General features: G+C 32.6%; 1 protein-coding gene across 1 annotated transcript; it reads left to right on the forward strand.

Moving 5' to 3' along the window:
- The first annotated feature begins 8,698 nt into the window (after nt 1-8,698).
- LOC126666617 (probable beta-1,3-galactosyltransferase 14) lies at nt 8,699-12,887 on the forward strand. Its single transcript, XM_050359441.1, has 7 exons — nt 8,699-9,240; nt 9,744-9,896; nt 10,004-10,086; nt 10,193-10,292; nt 11,264-11,377; nt 11,796-11,938; nt 12,320-12,887. The coding sequence occupies exons 1-7, from the start codon at nt 8,867-8,869 to the stop codon at nt 12,403-12,405; spliced, it is 1,053 nt and encodes a 350-aa protein (XP_050215398.1). The 5' UTR covers nt 8,699-8,866; the 3' UTR covers nt 12,406-12,887.
- The last annotated feature ends 5,503 nt before the right edge of the window (nt 12,888-18,390 follow it).

Below are 18,390 nucleotides of genomic sequence, written 5' to 3' on the forward strand. Positions count from 1 at the left end.
TCCCGAGTTAAAGATAGAGTTGGACCTAATAGGTAAGCTCATTATCGGCTTCAAGTTTCAGCTCATGTCTAGATCATTTCTTTATAATACTAAACTAATCAAGCTTCCAACAAATCACTGATAAAGAAAATAAGAAATAAGTGAAAATATTAGGATTAATCCAATTTTCAAGTCTCTTTAACTTATGTCTTGTTTATTCGATTCATGAATTTTCATTTCGTTTCATCTGGTTTTTGAACTTTGATATTTGGTCTTATTTTGTTCTTAAATTTCGATTTTCTTATTTTTTTTAGATACTCAAACAAGTGTTTGTTCTTCTGTAATTTCACAGAACTGTTTTATTGCTTTTTCATATGTGAAAATAAATTTGTTGCTTTTTATTAATTTTACAGAGTGTGTGGTACAACAGAATAGACGGGCATCCATTTGAGGACCTGAGGAAGCGAAAAATCAATGTTCAAGAGTCACATAAAATCAAAAGAAAGTTCAAGAACTAGATAAATGAAAATTTGAATTTAAGGGACTATATAAGACAAATGAAAATTTAAAGACCATATAAATACAAAACATAAAATTAAAAAACCTTAATGGTTTAGCTCATAGGTTAGCTCAATCTTGTAATTAGCCATGTGCTGAGTAGTTATAGCTGTTTATACTCAGCAACTTCTGTTGTGACCTGCCTTTCTCATATATATATACCTTTGACAAAAAAAAAATCACCTAATTAGTTTTACATAAGATATTTTAAAAGCCACCTCTTTTACATTTTCTTTAACTAAACCTAAAAGCTAGAAAGAAAAAGAGAAGAAGATGAAGGGCATAGCTAAATTTCAGAGCTAATTTCAAAACTAAACATCAAATTCTTAAGGGCTTAAGGTTCAATTAATTATTGGAGACAATAAGATCCGACGAGCTTTGAATCTCGAGATCAAGACGGCAAGGGTAAAGTCTGGATTATAGCGAAAGAACTGTTAATTTATATTATTACAATTAAATATTAAGTAAATCATATTTATTTTATATACGAAATGTTTTAAGAAAATGTATATATTATATTTGTTGGCAATTACAAATATGAATTGACATGTGATGTGAAAAGGCTTGTAAATTATAGGCAAAAGGCTCATTTTAGTCCTTAAGGTCAGAGCGAAAGAATTAATAAAACCCTAAGGTCAAAGGTTGCTCACTTTACCCCATAACGTTGTCCAAACTGGCTCAGAACACACCAAAAATTTAACACCGTCTGTTTTTCAGTTAAATGATGACGTGGCATGTATGGAAAAAATTCAAAAACATCCTTAATGTTTAAAATATTTACCAAAGTTTATATTTATAACTTTTTTTTACTATTATCACCCTTTTTTTCATTAAATATCACTAATTAAATAATATTTTAAAATAAAATGTTTATTAAACAATCGAAACTCAATTAAACACGTCGAAACCTAATTAAACAAATTGAAATCCAATTAAATAAATTGATCGCCGAAAAATTCATTTAAAAATTAAATAAATAATAATTTATTTTTTACGAATATAAATTTACTTTAATTGGAGATACGACCACTAATCCATCGCCGAAAAACGTCTAAAATTAATTTTTTTTTAAATTCCGGAGACCCCCTATTTAGACCTACCGTGGTGGGTCTGCTCTAAAAAAGAGCACAACCACCGTGTGGTGGGTCAGCTCTTTAATAGAGCAGACCCACTGTGTGGTGGTTCTGCTCTAAAATAGAGCAGCCCACCACGGTGTCTGCTCCAAAAAAGAGCAGAACCACCGTGTGGTGGTTCTGCTCTAAAATAGAGCAGACCCACCGTAGTGGGTCTGCTCTATTTGGGTCTGCTCTTTATTTAGAGCAGATCCACCACGGTGGTCTGCTCTTTTTTAGAGCAGACCCACCACGGTGGTCTGCTCCGGTTTCGAGCAGACCCACCGACGGTGGGTCTGACGGATCGTTCGATTTTTAGAATTAAAAAATAAATAAAATATTGTTTTTGTTTATTAATTTTTTTAATTTTTTTGTTTTGTTCGGAATATTTCTTTCTAAAAATTACAAAGGTGGTATCTGGCGGATGAGTGTTTGATTTAATAGGTTTAAATTGAATTTTGATTGGTTTTATTGAATTTTGAAGCGTTTAATTATATTTCGAAGTGTTTAATTGGGTTTCGATTGTTTCAATAAATGTTTTGATTTTAAATATTATTTAATTATATATATTTAAATGAAAAAGAGGGTGAAAATAGTTAAAACAAATTATAAATTTAAAATTGGTAAATATTTTAAACATTAAGGATGTTTTTGAAAATTTTCCCTAAGGGCCACATCATCAGTTAGACGGAACAAACTAACGGTGGTGCGATTTGAGCCTGTTTGGAGAACGTTAGGGGGCAAAGTGTGCAACCTTCGACCTTAGGGTCTTATTAATTTTTTCGCTCTCACCTTAGGGGCTAAAGTGAGCCTTTTGCCTAAATTATATTTAAAATGTTGATGTGAGTTGTTGTTTATTATGAAAGTTGGAATATATTTATATTTGAATATTTTTTGACAAATTAAGAATAGTCATTTGTTTCCTAAATGACGATTCGGGCAAATGATGTGATAATTCAATTATTGGTTGTCTAGATGGTGGTTCGGGCCAATAATTGTATGATGGTTGCCTAAAAGGTCGGTAATCATTTATTTTGATAAATGGTTTGTGAAAGTGTTGATTTGACGAATGTTTTGTGATTGGTTTGGTTGCTAAATCGTGATATAGTTTGTGATTAAATGATTTAGATTTATGTATGTGATAATACCTTCTCTGTAATAATATATGTGAGAGATCTGAATTGTGATATGCATCTGATTATGTGTTTAGATTCATATATCACATATGAGAATGTAATTATGGGTGTCAATGCACATATGACGCCGAGCTAAGTCATGAACGGTGGTTGATAAAGAAAGAAGGGCCGAGCCTGCTAATGAGTAAAAGGGTCAGCCGTTAGGTGGTCTAGAAAGGTTTGATTAGGATGTAAGCTAGTGTTTCTGTTCCTGGTTATAGACTGAGAGTTCGATGGATCATTACAACAATGAATATCAAAATAGGAGTTTTGACGGATTTGTGCCTATGAGGTTTAGGAAAATACGTTTTCATACCTATTTAGAAAATATTCCCTTTTTTGTTCATAGGGCCCACAGAACGGATTGGTGCTCCCCAATAATTAGGGAGTACTTTTTGTCTCCCCAATCATTGGAGAGATAGTGGATTTATGATTGGGCACAATTATTGTACAAATAATTTTTTTTTAAATATTTAGCGTTTAGCTTCCGTATTGAAATAACTATCGTTTTTACTATTATAGACAAAAATTATGAAAGAAATTAATATGCTTGCTTTAATAAACAATACAAAAATAATAAGAAAATAATAAAAATATTGAAATTGGAAAACAAATTTTACAATATTTTAATAAATAAATAACAAAGTCACAAATAATCCCGATATCTAATGTTCATTTCCATTCGAAGCCTCATATCGTAACACTTTGTTTCACATCAATGACCTCAGAGCTGGAAGATGTCTCTTGACTGTCCTCTATTACCATATTTTCTAAAGCCTCCATATCAGAGTCTAAATTTATAGCGTTTGAAGGGTCATGCAAAGTGAATCTATCACTTGATCCTTCAGAATAAGAAGGGGAGGAAGACGACATGGCAATTTAAAAAAGAAGGAAAAAGAAACACAAAAATAATCAAAAAGAAGAAGTTAGAGGATAATGAACTTACTAGTCTCTGAAAACAAAAGGCTTGAACGGGAAGCACATAAGTGGGAACCTAAGAGTGGTTTTATCACAACAAAATAGAAAGAATTTAACAACAAAAATTAGAATGCGTAAAGAAGAAAAATTAGAATTATTTACCTCCTTTTCATAGGAAAAAGTAGCGGTTAAGTACTTGGGTGCTTGAAAACATAGCTTATCTTCTTAAAAAGGGCCTTCATTTCAGAAAACAAAGAGAAGCGACTCTTTATATTCTGAGTACTGCAAAAAATGTTTGGAATTCAAACAGGTTCAAATTTTAAAATTTGAATTCGAAACAATGAAAGAACCGCGTAAAGTCTTTGACTTGGCCTACCTAGGGGGGACATCTGACAACAATCTAGAAATGTCTGAATCCCGGTCTTCGCCTATTTATCTGGATCGCCACTTAGGCTTCATCAGGTTCTTCCGTTATCAGGTTCTCCCCAGCTTATCTAAGAGGCTTCGTCCTTACATGACTTGACTTCACTTAGGGAATGAAATGAAGACGCAAACTGACCCCTCTCTCCCACTCTGCAGATTTATCGGAAGACATGGCCTTGAATCAAGAGAACATCATGGGCACAAACCACGATCTTGATGGAATAACTGACCATCTGATAAAGAAAGAAGGGCCGAGCCTGCTAATGAGTAAAAGGGTCAGCCGTTAGGTGGTCTAGAAAGGTTTGATTAGGATGTAAGCTAGTGTTTGTGTTCCTGGTTATAAACTGAGAGTTCGGTGGATCATTACAACAATGAATATCAAAATAGGAGTTTTGACGGATTTGTGCCTATGAGGTTTAGGAAAATATGTTTTCATACCTATTTAGAAAATATTCCCTTTTTTGTTCCTAGGGCCCACAGAACGGATTGGTGCTCCCCAATAATTAGGGAGTACTTTTTGTCTCCCCAATCATTGGAGAGATAGTGGATTTATGATTGGGCACAATCATTGTACAAATAATTTTTTTTAAAATATTTAGCGTTTAGCTTCCGTTTTGTAATAACTATCGTTTTCACTATTATAGACAAAAATTATGAAAGAAATTAATATGCTTGCTTTAATAAACAATACAAAAATAATAAGAAAATAATAAAAATATTGAAATTAGAATACAAATTTTACAATATTTTAATAAATAAACAACAAAGTCACAAATAATCCCGATATCTAATGTTCATTTCCATTCGAAGCCTCATATCGTAACCCTGGTCATGACGTCGGCGCCGCATGCTCACAGTAACCGTGCGGTACTGTCTATCATCTGACTGACCATCACTGTCGTCACTGTCGCCATCTTGGGATGGTTCTACAACATCAACACCTATTGCAGTATCGGGCTCCTCTTGTGTCTCCGAGAGGAGCGTGAAGGACGGAGGTATGAGATCGAAAGCTCGCGAATGAAGCGCGCCGAAAGCATCCCCGCTGAGGTCTGGACTATTCAACCAAGACTATGTCGGCGAGAAATAAAGTTGTGAAGGATCCGGAGCCTAGTGCAAATGTGACGTAGACGCTTGATCATGCTGAGGTATGGGCCGGTAATATTGATCAGATTGAGTGGACTGCTAATCATGCCGAGGTGGAGAGGGACGGTAACACTTCTCAGAGGGAACAAAAGGTTGACCATGCTGAGATGGCGGTGGTGTAGCATGCTGGAACTGTGACGGCTCAGCCAGGAAAGTCGTATATGCCGTCTGTCCATACGACGAGTCGCAAAACATCATAGATGACGGTGGGACCGGAAAAGAGGAAGGCTGAGGCCCCTGAAACAAAAATTAGAAAAGCAACAATTATTACATTATATACTAAAATACGAGGTTACAAATTAAATGACTTACTAAAGTATGTGAAACCTGCGAGGATGAGACTGTGATTAAACACTGGAGGTGGTGCCGTAAAAATGTGTTCCCGTAGTACTCCTACCGTATGTCTGAGCTCTCCGCGAGATCGTAATGAAAGTAGACAGGTAGCGGGATAGGGTGCTCTGGTCTTTGACAAGGCTCTAGGCCGCTGTCTACGCTGTCCTCGGATGGCGTCAAAATCGCCCGTACATGGAGGGAGAGGAGGTAGCCTAAATGTCGGGACCACTGGCTCGTGTGGGGGCAATATGACGTCCCGACGATCCTCCCTATAAGCCAATTGGGAACTTCATGCAGCAGTCTGAATTCTCGAATCACGCGCCTCTCTCTATAAGGTGATCATCTCCATTCTCTCGCGCTGTCAATAATGAAAATAAATCGTCGGTGAATATATTGTTAATACATACTAAATATAAAAATTATCAATAAAAAGCATTTACGTACACTAGAACCGTCGGCTGCACCCTGATGGGTAATCCATCTCCGGCTACGCCTCCGGTACAACTCCATGTACTGGGAATGGTAGTTTGGTGGACGCTACAGTTGGTGGCCCTCAGCGACGTGTGACTCTCTGTCGAGCCAAATCAAGACGTAATGTTCGAGTAGCTCTAAAAAGTTGCCGCTCCTCGGTATCTTAGGTTATGGAGGCGACGATCCTGCATGGCGGACAGGGGAATAGGTTGAATCATGTCGAACTGCTGAAGGACTTTATAATCCTTGAAATACTATTAAGGTCTAAGTTAAACCTTTTAGTTTATTTAGTTTCATGATAACTAAAGAGTTAATTCCATATAAAATCACCACCTTTACACGTTTTTCATTTTAATCACGCCCTTTAAAAAGTGTCAAATAAAATCACCACATTTCATTTTTTGCAAATCTATCATCGATGAGTAAAATTTGATGTCTTTTTCCTTCCAAATAAATATTTTAATCTGACTATTGTCCTATTAACACACAAAATACATTCCTCTTATTCTTTTCTTGTTGATTCCGGTTGTCGAGTCAATAAAGATACACCGAATTTTCACATTCGTGATAGATTTGCAAAAAATGAAAGGTGGTGATTTTATTTGACACTTTTTAAATGACGTGATTAAAATGAAAAAACATATAAATGTGGTAATTTTATATGGAATTAACTCATAACTAAATAACCCTAATTAACCGACATACTTTCATTCCAACTTAGTTTGAATATATTTGTTTATCATTATACAAATTCTTCATCATATTAAATAGTTAATTATATTAATTAAATTTCGATTAATTCGATTTAATTTAATATCAATCATACCTTAAATACTCACGTAAATGCTAATGAATGACTGTTACTCTAAACCATCAAAACGAATATAAATGCATGAGTATGACTTTATACAATTCACATTTGAGTGTTACAACTCTCCCCACCTTAAGAAATTTCAACTCTGAAATTTTTGAAACTTACCACCATCATTGAATAGTAAGGATATTTTGTTCTCATGTGTTGTTCCACCACTCATGTAGCTTCGTCTGAAGAATGACGACTCCATTTTACTTTAACTATCAACATCTCTTTATTCTTTAATTTCTTTACCTCTGTCCCCAGTATTTCTACAGGTTCTTATGTGCATACCAATTTCTCCGTGAGTTCTATTTTGTTGTACCACATGAATAAAATCGGATCTATATCTTCGTAACATGGAAGCATTAAACACAGCATGAATCTATGATAAGTCTTTCGATAATCCAAGTCAATAACTTGTTTGAAATATTTGTAAACTGTTGGAAACGCTTTTTAAAAAAATTGTTTTAAACTATTTTAGATAAAAGTCGTAAACTGTGTTTTTGAAATTTGTTTGCAACCTTTTTATAAACAATTTTTTAGAAACCATTTGAAACCTTTTTTTTCTTCTTAAAAATAAGCTAAAATCAGATATGGAATTAAAATTAGAAGCGCAAGAATACAAGATATAAATATCAAACACGATTTAAATTTTGTAAATTCTTTTGTTTTTTAAAATATTTTCCTAAAAAGCCTTTGTTTTTTCTTATTCGACCACAATAATACTTAACTCTCCAAGATCCACATAGTCTAACCCTATAATTTATAGTATTCTTTTATTGAGGAATAAGTGTTTTGTTGGGATATTAAACTTTGTAGGTCACTAATCTTCTCTCAAATTATAAAAAGATCATTAAACAAATTATTTTTATAAAATGGTCACTGAACTATATTTTTTATTACAAAAGAGTTCACTGATATAAAATGTACCGTTTTCACATAAAAATACAACATTTATGTTTGTGTGTGAGTTGAAATTACAAAAAATAATATAGTTCAGTGACTTTTTTATAATAAATAGTATTACACAATGACTTTTTTTATAATTTATGAAAAGTTTAGTGTTCTTTTTATAATAACGGAAATATTTTTATAATAAAAGGTATAGTTCAGTGATCATTCTGATCTTTCTGTAATTTTAAAAAAAAAATTAGTGATCCACAAAGTTTAATATGGTGTTTTGTTGTTGGCCTAATGTCTTAAAAACCCCCGACCTTTTAGCCCCTTTTCAATCATACCCTGACGTTGAAAATTTGTCAGTTTTACCTTATTTTGCATTTTTGTGTTTCAATTGTACCCTGAAAAATTAAATTAACATCTTTTGCGTTTGGAAATTTGTTTAAAACATTCTTCATGTCTCGCATATATTGATTGTATATTTTTAAAATTTATTTAAATTTGGTTAAATTAATTAAGAATTTAAATTAGTGTTAATTTGATTATGGTTTTTAGTTAATTTTTAAAAATAAAGGACTTATTTGTACTTTTTTGAATAAAAAAAAAATTAATTTCATGTTTAGACTTAATTAATTGAATGATTTCATCATTTAAGTAAAAAAAATTAACAAAAATTAAAATATTGGGGTACAATTGAAAACGGAAAATTCAAAAGTGGGTAAAATTGACAAATTTTTAACGTCAGGGTGGAATTGAAAAAAAGTTTAAAGGTGAGGGGTTTTTGAATGATTAGGCCTTTGTTGTTTTATCATGAGTTTACTTTAGCGCAGAAGATAGTAGAGTGAAGCAGAAATGAGAAATTAAGAGAAGACATTCCTTAAAAAGAAAGAAAAAGAGACTCCCCAACTACCTTAACTAACTACTTCTCCTCTCCGATAGACAACCCAATCTTTGCTTTGCTTTTACTTTCCTTAATAATCACAAACATAATCACACCAGCTATGCCATCCTCTCCGAAAAAGCTCGTAAACTTACGCCATTTCCAGTCGACCAACAATGCAAGAATAACAGTGCTGCTGATGATCGCATCCCTCTTCATCGGCATCTCCGGTTTCATCTACGGCCTCACCGCTCCCTCCGCCGCCTACCGTTGCTCCTCTCCCTCCAATGCGCACCCTCGATCCGTCCGCGTCCGATGGGACACCAGCCACGCTGGTTCTACTGCTGTAGATCATGTCGCCGCCAGTAATAATAGTGATTATAGGAGACACAAAGTGATGGGATTTGTTGGTATTCAAACTGGGTTTGCCTCTTTTGGCCGCAGAAACTCTTTGAGAAAGACTTGGTTTCCCTCTGATCCCCTTTCCCTTCAACGGTAATTTTTTTTCAAATTTCCTTTTTATTTTGCTGCATGTTGGTGCCAGATTCTTACTTTGAAATCTTTAAAATTGCAAGAATTTATTTCAGCTGTACTGTATTTAATCCCACGATCTTAGTAGAATTCTGCCCACGCACGTACCATTTGAGCTATAGTATTGGACTCAATTCTCGAATGCAAGAATTGAACACTTTTCGCGCAATTTTCATGTTTGGAAAGCTCATAATTGCCGGATTACAGTTTTTTCAATGCGATAAAAAGTAATATCATGTCAAAAATGAACAATTATAATGCATACAATGTATAAAACTGTCTTTTTGTAGTTGATCGAATTTAATTGTAGCGAGATGACCTTTCCCAACATGAGATTTGACTAAATCATTATCCATTTGAATTGGATTCTTCCCTTTTCAGGCTTGGTATGCAATGTCTTAGGGATTGATCCATTAATTAAAACTGTAGTAACTTTTTTTGTGATCCATTCTACTGGTTTTTTGTAGGTTGGAGGAATCTACGGGTTTGGCATTAAGATTTGTAATTGGTAAAACTAATGATAAATCAAAGATGGAAACACTCAAAAGTGAAGTTGCAGAATATGATGATTTCCTGCTATTAGATATCGAGGAACAGTACAGTAAGCTCCCCTACAAAACGTTAGTTTTCTCATCAATGGACTGTTTTTTTGTTGTGTAGTTAAAGTTATTTCTCATAAATCCTTGTGTGATTTTTTGCTGCATTAATCTGAGTTTTCAATATGCAGGTTAGCATTTTTTAGAGCTGCTTATGCACTTTTTGATGCTGAATTTTATGTCAAAGCTGATGATGACATATATTTGAGACCAGGTGACTAGATTTTTGAATTATTAACATATGTCCGTAGGTTGATAAGATCTTTTTTAGTCAGAAAATTTCCAAATAACCATATTGCTATCTTGTAATTGATTGCTAGATCGCCTCTCCTTACTTTTGGCAAAAGAGCGGTCACACCCTCAAACTTACCTTGGATGCATGAAAAAAGGACCTGTTTTCACTGATCCAAAGCTCAAATGGTCAGTCTCTTATTTTTCTTATCCTTACTGGTAGATGGGAGTGTTCCCATATCCTTCGTACTGTCAGTGATTAGCTTAATAAGTTCATCTTGGTCATTGATGTCAGTGATCAAGAATGATAGTTCTAGTTACCAACGCCGTGCTTAAGACTTTAATGATGATATCTTAATACCTTTTCTTTTTAGCATATTCGTAGCATCTTCACTGGTTTGAGAAATGCAGGTATTCTTTAATTGATACTTTGGCACCACCTCTGCACCTGCTGAACTATTTATTTCTTTCCAGATTTCTGTGTCACACAACTTATCAAAGTCTAATCTTCGGATTCTTTCCTAACCTTGTAAACCTGTTTTTGAATTTACTTTTAATTTATAAGGGTTAAACAAAAAGCTTTTTGCATTGTTATTTGATAATCTTCTTTGTTTGACTATTATTTTTGTAGAACTATCAGTTTTTTTAACACTATTAGTTGTTAGATTTACAATGTTTTCATATTATTTGACTCACATATATGGATCTATAGAAGTTTTTGCTCTTTTTTTGTAATTTTAGGTATGTAATGATTTTGGTAAAATTAGTAAATCAAGTCATGTTCAACCATTTGTTGATGCTCTCCTTTGTTTATGTTAAAGACATGGTAAACATGCAATTTACGTTTTGTTATTAATTTGAACCATTTAGAACAATAAAAAAGATTAAGGCAGTGGCGTTGCGTTAGGTTCCAAGTTTGAGTCCCAGCGTCTCCCTTTCCAAGGATCAAAAAAAAGAAGTAAAGGCTGTTGCAGCTTCCTGTAAGACTGATTTCTGTTGTTTTTACCCTGGGGGAAAGGATTTTAGAGTCTTAGTCCCAGTGTTCATGCATAGAGAAGCTCATATTTTTCGTTAAGTCGGCATGTTTAATAATCACTAAAAGGATTTGATTCTGTAATGTATAAATGTGCAAGTAATCAAAAGCATTTTGGTTCATGCAGGTATGAAGCATTATCTTCTTTGCTTGGAAAAGAGTACTTTCTCCATGCTTATGGTCCAATCTATGCTCTTTCTGCTGATGTTGTTGCAGGTTTAGTTGCCCTTAGAAATGACAGGTTTAGTTGCTCTTACGATGCTCCACTTACGGTTTCATCGATACTTTTTCATTTCAGTACCTTGAACATTTTCTAATTACATTGATTAAAACTCAGTTCTTAGCCTAAAGGCATGCATAATGATGGAAAACAATCCTTGCTCTCTGTTTCGTTTATTTCATTTGTATTGAAATTATTTATTTTCCATAAACTTGACCAATTTCATAGTACTTCAAGATTAGAGTTACCCACGGAATTGACAGTTAAACCAAACACAGTTTATATTCATTTACAAGTGAATTCTATAAAAGTCAATTGAGCCCAACACAGTTTATATTACATACAAATGAACTCCTTAAACCATTTTATAAGTTTTGTCGATGAAACTGAAAAATATTTGTCTTTCTTTTGACATCTTCCTCTTCCTTATAACAATCAGCTTCCGGATGTTTAGCAACGAAGATGTTACTATTGGTGCTTGGATGCTTGCGATGAATGTTAACCATGAGAATAATCGAGCGCTATGTGAACCGGAATGTTCACCATCATCAATTGCTGTGTGGGATATTCCCAAATGTTCAGGTTTGTTTATACTTATAAACCATATCGACTATAGAAAGAGACAAACAAACAGTATCAGGTTCAAGTTCTGTTACAGCTAAATTGCATCATTAGATCAGCTAAGTTTGTTTCATATCACGTAAAATGGTTAGATTTCGGTGTCATAAGCTATGAATGCATACAAAACTATACGTTGTATATTTTTAACATAAGAAAATAAAAGATTTATGATATATTTGAAAATGGTTTCGGGTGTTTATTGTCGATTATGAACTGAACCATTAATAATTTAATCGTAGCAATATTATCCATAGGTTTTTTTAATCAAGCGGGGGTGTTCAGAAACTGAACCAAACCGAATAATCTATGAGAGCTTTTAATCACCTTTGCATATTTTCTCAGGGCTATGTAATCCAGAAACCAAATTGCTGGAGCTCCATCAGAAGGATAGCTGCTCAAATAGCCCAACAATGGCATCTGATGATTAGTCTATATGTGCATTTTTCCTCAAAACATGTCCGATCGAAGAAACATACACATGATTGCTTCATTCTTCAAAGTTCGTTGTGCTGCCTTCAGATACGTAATACGTTTAATCATTTTCTTTTTCGGTTACTTTTTTCCACTGCTAGCCTTTTGGGTTAGTTATTCTTTCTTGTAATCATATTTTTTCCATTCATATACATTAGATTAGAGCATTTTACACATTTTGTAGTTAGACTTTTGTAGAATTTAGAAGAAAAATGAGGAGCGATTAACAATTCAAACAGAGTAGCTATAGGATGAATATCAAATTTAGTTCTTCGGCGATTCAATATTTGTTACTTTGAAATTTAGAGGTTATAAAGATGTGGCATTGTATCGAAATTTCATGGAGATGCGAATGACTATGAAACTGTAGCTATGAGCACTCGAATTTTAATTTGTTGCACGAAAATTATGGAATTTTATAGTTTGATGGTTTGTTTCATTTTCTTAGGGAACGATTTTAAAACTCTAAACATTTATATTTAGTCTATCTTTATAAAGAAAATATCAATTTTTTGTTTTTGTTTCTACATTTTAAACTCTAAACCTTTTTATTTTTAGTCTATATAAAGAAAATATCATTTTCATATGCACGTTTTTTATATATTTTTTCATTATAGTTGGTAGTGAACCAAAGAATTTGTATAATGCTTGTATAATTTTAGTATGTTAGTTTAATTTTTTGGGTTAATTTCTTAAAAAATTACGAACTTTACACGAAGTTTTATTTTAATCATGACCTTTAAAAATTGCCATTTAAAGGCACGAACTTTCATATTGTTTCAAACTCATCATTTCAGTGTATTGTTATTGACTAAATTCTTCACTAAACCATTAATGAAAGACCCAAATTATTAATAAACATCAAATCTTATTATCTTTCAGTTATAGTATCTAGGATTAAGAATTTTTAGTCATATAAAATACACCGAATTTTACTTTGGTGATAGATTTGAAATAAAATGAAAGTTTGTGCCTTTAAATGACAACTTTTAAAGGTCATGATTAAAATGAAACTCCGTGTAAAGTTCGTGATTTTTTACGAATTAACCCTAATTTGTTTGGCCACTACTACAAAATAATGAATTATCGACGGAAAATCCGTTGCTAAAATGTTGTTTTCTAGTAGTGAGTAATGTGGTGTAATGTTGATATAATTTTTATTTAATATTAATAAAATTTCAGTATGTTCTGAGGTGTATACTCTTGTTATAATGATGGTATTAATTTTAGTATATTGTTAGTTTAATTTTGAGTATACAATGTGGTGTAATGTTTGCATAATATTTATTTAATATTAATAAAATTTCAGTATGTTCTGATGTGTATACTCTTGGTATAATAATGATATAATTTTAGTAACTTTTAGTTTATTAGTATACTAACATTATACTAATAGTATACACCATATTTTTGTAATTGTTTTTAGTTTTTGATATTTTTATACATATTTTTAAGTCAACTCTTGGTAATATATTTTTAATTCAATGGATATTTTTGTAATTGTTTTTTTGGCTTAATTACTTAAAAAAATCACACCTTAAACTTTTTTTTCGTTTATACCCTGACCTTGTAAAAAAGTCATTTGTACCCAAATTTGGGTTTTTAGGTTTCATCTCTACCCAAAAGTACTAAAATTGTCTCTTTTCACTTGAAAAAAAAAGTTTAAAATAATCCTTTAATTTATGTTTATATACTAATTAGACGTATGATATAACCTTTTATTTAATTGTTCTTAATTTTTCATCCTTTAATTCATTAAATTGTCAATTATATTTTGGCCTAATGTCTTAAAAAACCCCGACCTTTTAGCCCCTTTTCAATCATACCCTGACGTTGAAAATTTGTCAATTTTACCCTATTTTGCATTTTTGTGTTTCAATTGTACCCTGAAAAATTAAATTAACGTCTTTTGCGTTTGGAAATTTGTTTAAAACATTCTCCATGTCTCGCATATATTGATTGTATATTTTTAAAATTTATTTAAATTTAGTTAAATTAATTAAGAATTTAAATTAGTGTTAATTTGATTATGATTTTTAGTTAGTTTTTAAAAATAAAGGACTTATTTGTACTTTTTTGAATAAAAAAATATTTAATTTCATGTTTAGACTTAATTAATTGAATGATTTCATCATTTAAGTTAAAAAAATAACAAAAATTAAAATATTGAGGTACAATTGAAAACGGAAAATTCAAAAGTGGGTAAAATTGACAAATTTTCAACGTCGAGGTGGAATTGAAAAAAAGTTTAAAGGTGAGGGGTTTTTGAGTGATTAGGCCTTATATTTTTGTATTGGGTAGAGATGAAACCTAAAAACTCAAAATTAGGTACAAATGACTTTTTTACAAGGTCATAGTATAAACGAAAAAAAAGTTTAAGGTGGAGTTTTTTTAAGTAATTTGGCCTTGTTTTTTTTAATTAATAGTATAATTTTGGAGGGAATATATAGAGCGGACCAAGTAGTAATTCACCTCTCTCTTGAACTTCATCTCATATATGAAAAAGCTATTCAGGTGTCTGTCAGCATTGCGATGAAATTGGGCGAAGGGAATTTGATGACAGTCGAAAATATCTTGGGTATATTTATCAAGGGGTAGGCTTAACCCCGTCTCCATATCCTGAATAAAAATCATTTGTTCATCATGCTCCATCTCCTTATCCATAGCACAGCCTAGCTCAAGAAGCCTTAAACTGATTGAAGTAGGGATTTCATACATACTCTTGATACAATCTAGGGCGCCACTACCCAACACACAAGGAAACTTTGTGAGAGGGATATGGAGTTTCTTCTTCGTAGGGAAAATATTAGACTTGGGAGATTGAGGCGACCTTTTTTGTTTTTTTTTTTTGTCACAACAATCACCTCCTCATCAGACTCTTCCTCTTCCTCGTTCTCTTCCTCATCATCTCCTTCAAGATGGTCCTTTCCCCTACTCTCTACACCAATAGTATTAACTACAAGGGAAACTTCGCCTATACTTTGTTTCACATCAATGACCTCAGAGCTGGAAGATGTCTCTTGGCTGTCCTCTATTACCATATTTTCTATAGCCTCCATATCAGAGTCTAAATTTATAGCGTTTGAAGGGTCATGCAAAGTGAATCTATCACTTGATCCTTCAGAAGAAGAAGGGGAGGAAGACGACATGGCAATTTAAAAAAAAAGGAAAAAGAAACACAAAAATAATCAAAAAGAAGAAGTTAGAGGATAATGAACTTACTAGTCTCTAAAAACAAAAGGCTTGAACGGGAAGCACATAAGTGGGAACCTAAGAGTGGTTTTATCACAACAAAATAGAAAGAATTTAACAACGAGAATTAGAATGCGTAAAGAAGAAAAATTAGAATTATTTACCTTCTTTTTATAGGAAAAAGTAGCGGTTAAGTACTTGGGTGCTTGAAAACATAGTTTATCTTCTTAAAAAGGGCCTTCATTTCAGAAAACAAAGAGAAGCGACTCTTTATATTCAGAGTACTGTAAAAAATGTTTGGAATTCAAACAGGTTCAAATTTCAAAATTTGAATTCGAAACAATGAAAGAACCACGTAAAGTCTTTGACTTGGCCTACCTAGGGGGCACATCTGACAACAATCTAGAAATGTCTGAATCCCGGTCTTCGCCTCTTTATCTGGATCGCCACTTGGGCTTCATCAGGTTCTTCCGTTATCAGGTTCTCCCCAGCTTATCTAAGAGGCTTCGCCCTTACATGACTTGACTTCACTTAGGGAATGAAATGAAGACGCAAACTGACCCCTCTTTCCCACTCTGCAGATTTATCGGAAGACATGGCCTTGAATCAAGAGAAGATCATGGGCACAAACCACGATCTTGATGGAATAACTGACCATCTGAGAGCTTATATATATGATTCTGCCGGTGCTTGGGAAGGTATTCGTTCTTTTAGCCTCAAATACTGATCACCCTTATTATCTATAAAAAAACTCTTATTGAATTAAGCATTAGAGCGGCTTTCAGACAACACCAGTCTGAGGTCCTTTGAGCTTATTTGTTCTCTGTGTAGGAAGATCTCAAGAGGCGATCTCGGAGTTTTGTACTTGTATCAGCTGGCATAAAAATGTATTTAGTGGTTGTATAGGCTTTTAAGATGATATAAATAAAATAAAATCATGTATACATCCGGTTCATGCTTTGTGCGTGTAAAATGAATAAAATCTACCTCTCTTTGCCACATGATAAAAACTTCAGGAATACATGCTTGTTTAGGAGTACTTGCTACATGCTAACATTCCAATTCGGATTGAGTCATATGCGCGTCCCACATAATTTTAAGCTTTCCATTTACCAGCTTTACATACTTGTTTATTTTTCAGCACCATTATCCTGTGAACTATTTGTATGGTTGAGATGAGATAATACTGGATACGCCCAGTAAATGTATGTAATTGATAAATAAAGTATAAGAGTTTTGGTAGAATCCATCGAACGCGGTCTTTTGTTTTAATGCACGATGACCTTACCCATAAGCATGTGAGGTTTTGTAAGACATTTCCTAATTAAACTAGGTGACGACTCCATTTTTCAAAACCTAATCAAATTCGAAGTCAGTCATAAGTCCGTACGAGCGCTCCTGAAATCTGCTCCGCTCACATTTAGATATTTTAAATTTTTATTGATTAAAAGTTATTAAAAATGCTAATTATTTTTTGAGATAGCAATTAAATTTGTTAAATTAAAGTTCATTATTAATTTTAATATTGAATAAAGTGGTAGTTACTGATAATTAAAAGAATATAATAAAATGGTTGGAATTTAGAAAGGATGACAATAGTATTTCAAATTGTTTGTTAATCAACCTAATGTTTAAATTAAGGCTATCCCCTCAAAAATCACCGACCTTTACTTTTTTTTTCAATAGCACCACGACCTTATAACTTCGTCAATTGCACCCTATTTCGTATTTTTACGTTTCAACAGTATCCCAAAGCATCGAATTGAACTCTTTTGGATAAAATTCAAAACAAATCCTTCATATTTTTCAATAGTTCTAAATATCATATAATGTTTTAAATTATAAATACAAACCATCTTTTACACAAGATAAAAAAAAATTAATTAAATCAATCAAATCCGACACTGTCTCCTCGAACCCGCCACCGCTCGCCCGCTTCCGAAGACGAGCTGGCCGTCTTCCATGGCTGGTCTTCCATGGGAAAGACGATCTCGTCTTCCCCAAGGAAGACCAGCAAATCTGTTGGTCTTTCATTGTTCGTCTTCCCCATGAAAGACCACCAAAATTCGTCTTCCCCAATGGAACCATGGAAGACAATGAGCAGAAAACAGCGGTGATAAAAGAAGGCGGCGGGTCGATAAAGTTGCCGGAAAAAAGGTTGGGGAAGATATTTAAAAAAAAAAACAATTAATGGAAAAGAGGGTATGTTTGAATGTACTTTAAATTAAGAGATCTTTTTGAATTTAGCTAAATAGAAAAAGGTATAAAATGATCCTTGTATTTTTTTTTGTTTTATAATTTTTAATCCTTGTAATGATAAAATTATCTATTTTGTTTAATTTAGGGTGCTATTGAAACGTAAAAATACAAAATAGGGTGCAATTGACAGAATTAAAAGGTCGTGGTGTTGTTGAAAAAAAAAATAAAGGCCGGTGGTTTTTGAATGGATTAGCCTTAAATTAATTTATTAACCATCTAATTATGTTAAATTGGTTTAATAACTAAAAAAAAGTTAAATTTAACTTATTCAATTAAATTAAAAGTCATTTGTTTGAAAATATTATATTATAATTTTAAATGAATAAATTTTATATTAACCATTATTCACAAATAAAAATATTTCATCTCATATAATGATTTGTTTTATTTCTTATAATCATATTATACTTAGATCAATACAAAAAATTATAAATTATTATATTTTATTATAAATATTTTTTCTCTATTTTTATATTTCTTTTTTAAAATTT

Source organism: Mercurialis annua, linkage group LG2 (assembly GCF_937616625.2).
Source record: "Mercurialis annua linkage group LG2, ddMerAnnu1.2, whole genome shotgun sequence".
Taxonomy (NCBI): Eukaryota; Viridiplantae; Streptophyta; class Magnoliopsida; order Malpighiales; family Euphorbiaceae; genus Mercurialis; species Mercurialis annua.

Excerpts from the sequence above, each read along its gene's own strand:
- LOC126666617 (XM_050359441.1), top strand. The coding sequence starts at position 8,867 with ATGCCATCCTCTCCGAAAAAGCTCGTAAACTTACGCCATTTCCAGTCG. Across the intron at positions 9,897-10,003 it reads AGTAAGCTCCCCTACAAAAC|GTTAGCATTTTTTAGAGCTG; the intron begins GTTAGTTTTCTC and ends TTCAATATGCAG. Across the intron at positions 11,939-12,319 it reads GGATATTCCCAAATGTTCAG|GGCTATGTAATCCAGAAACC; the intron begins GTTTGTTTATAC and ends ATATTTTCTCAG.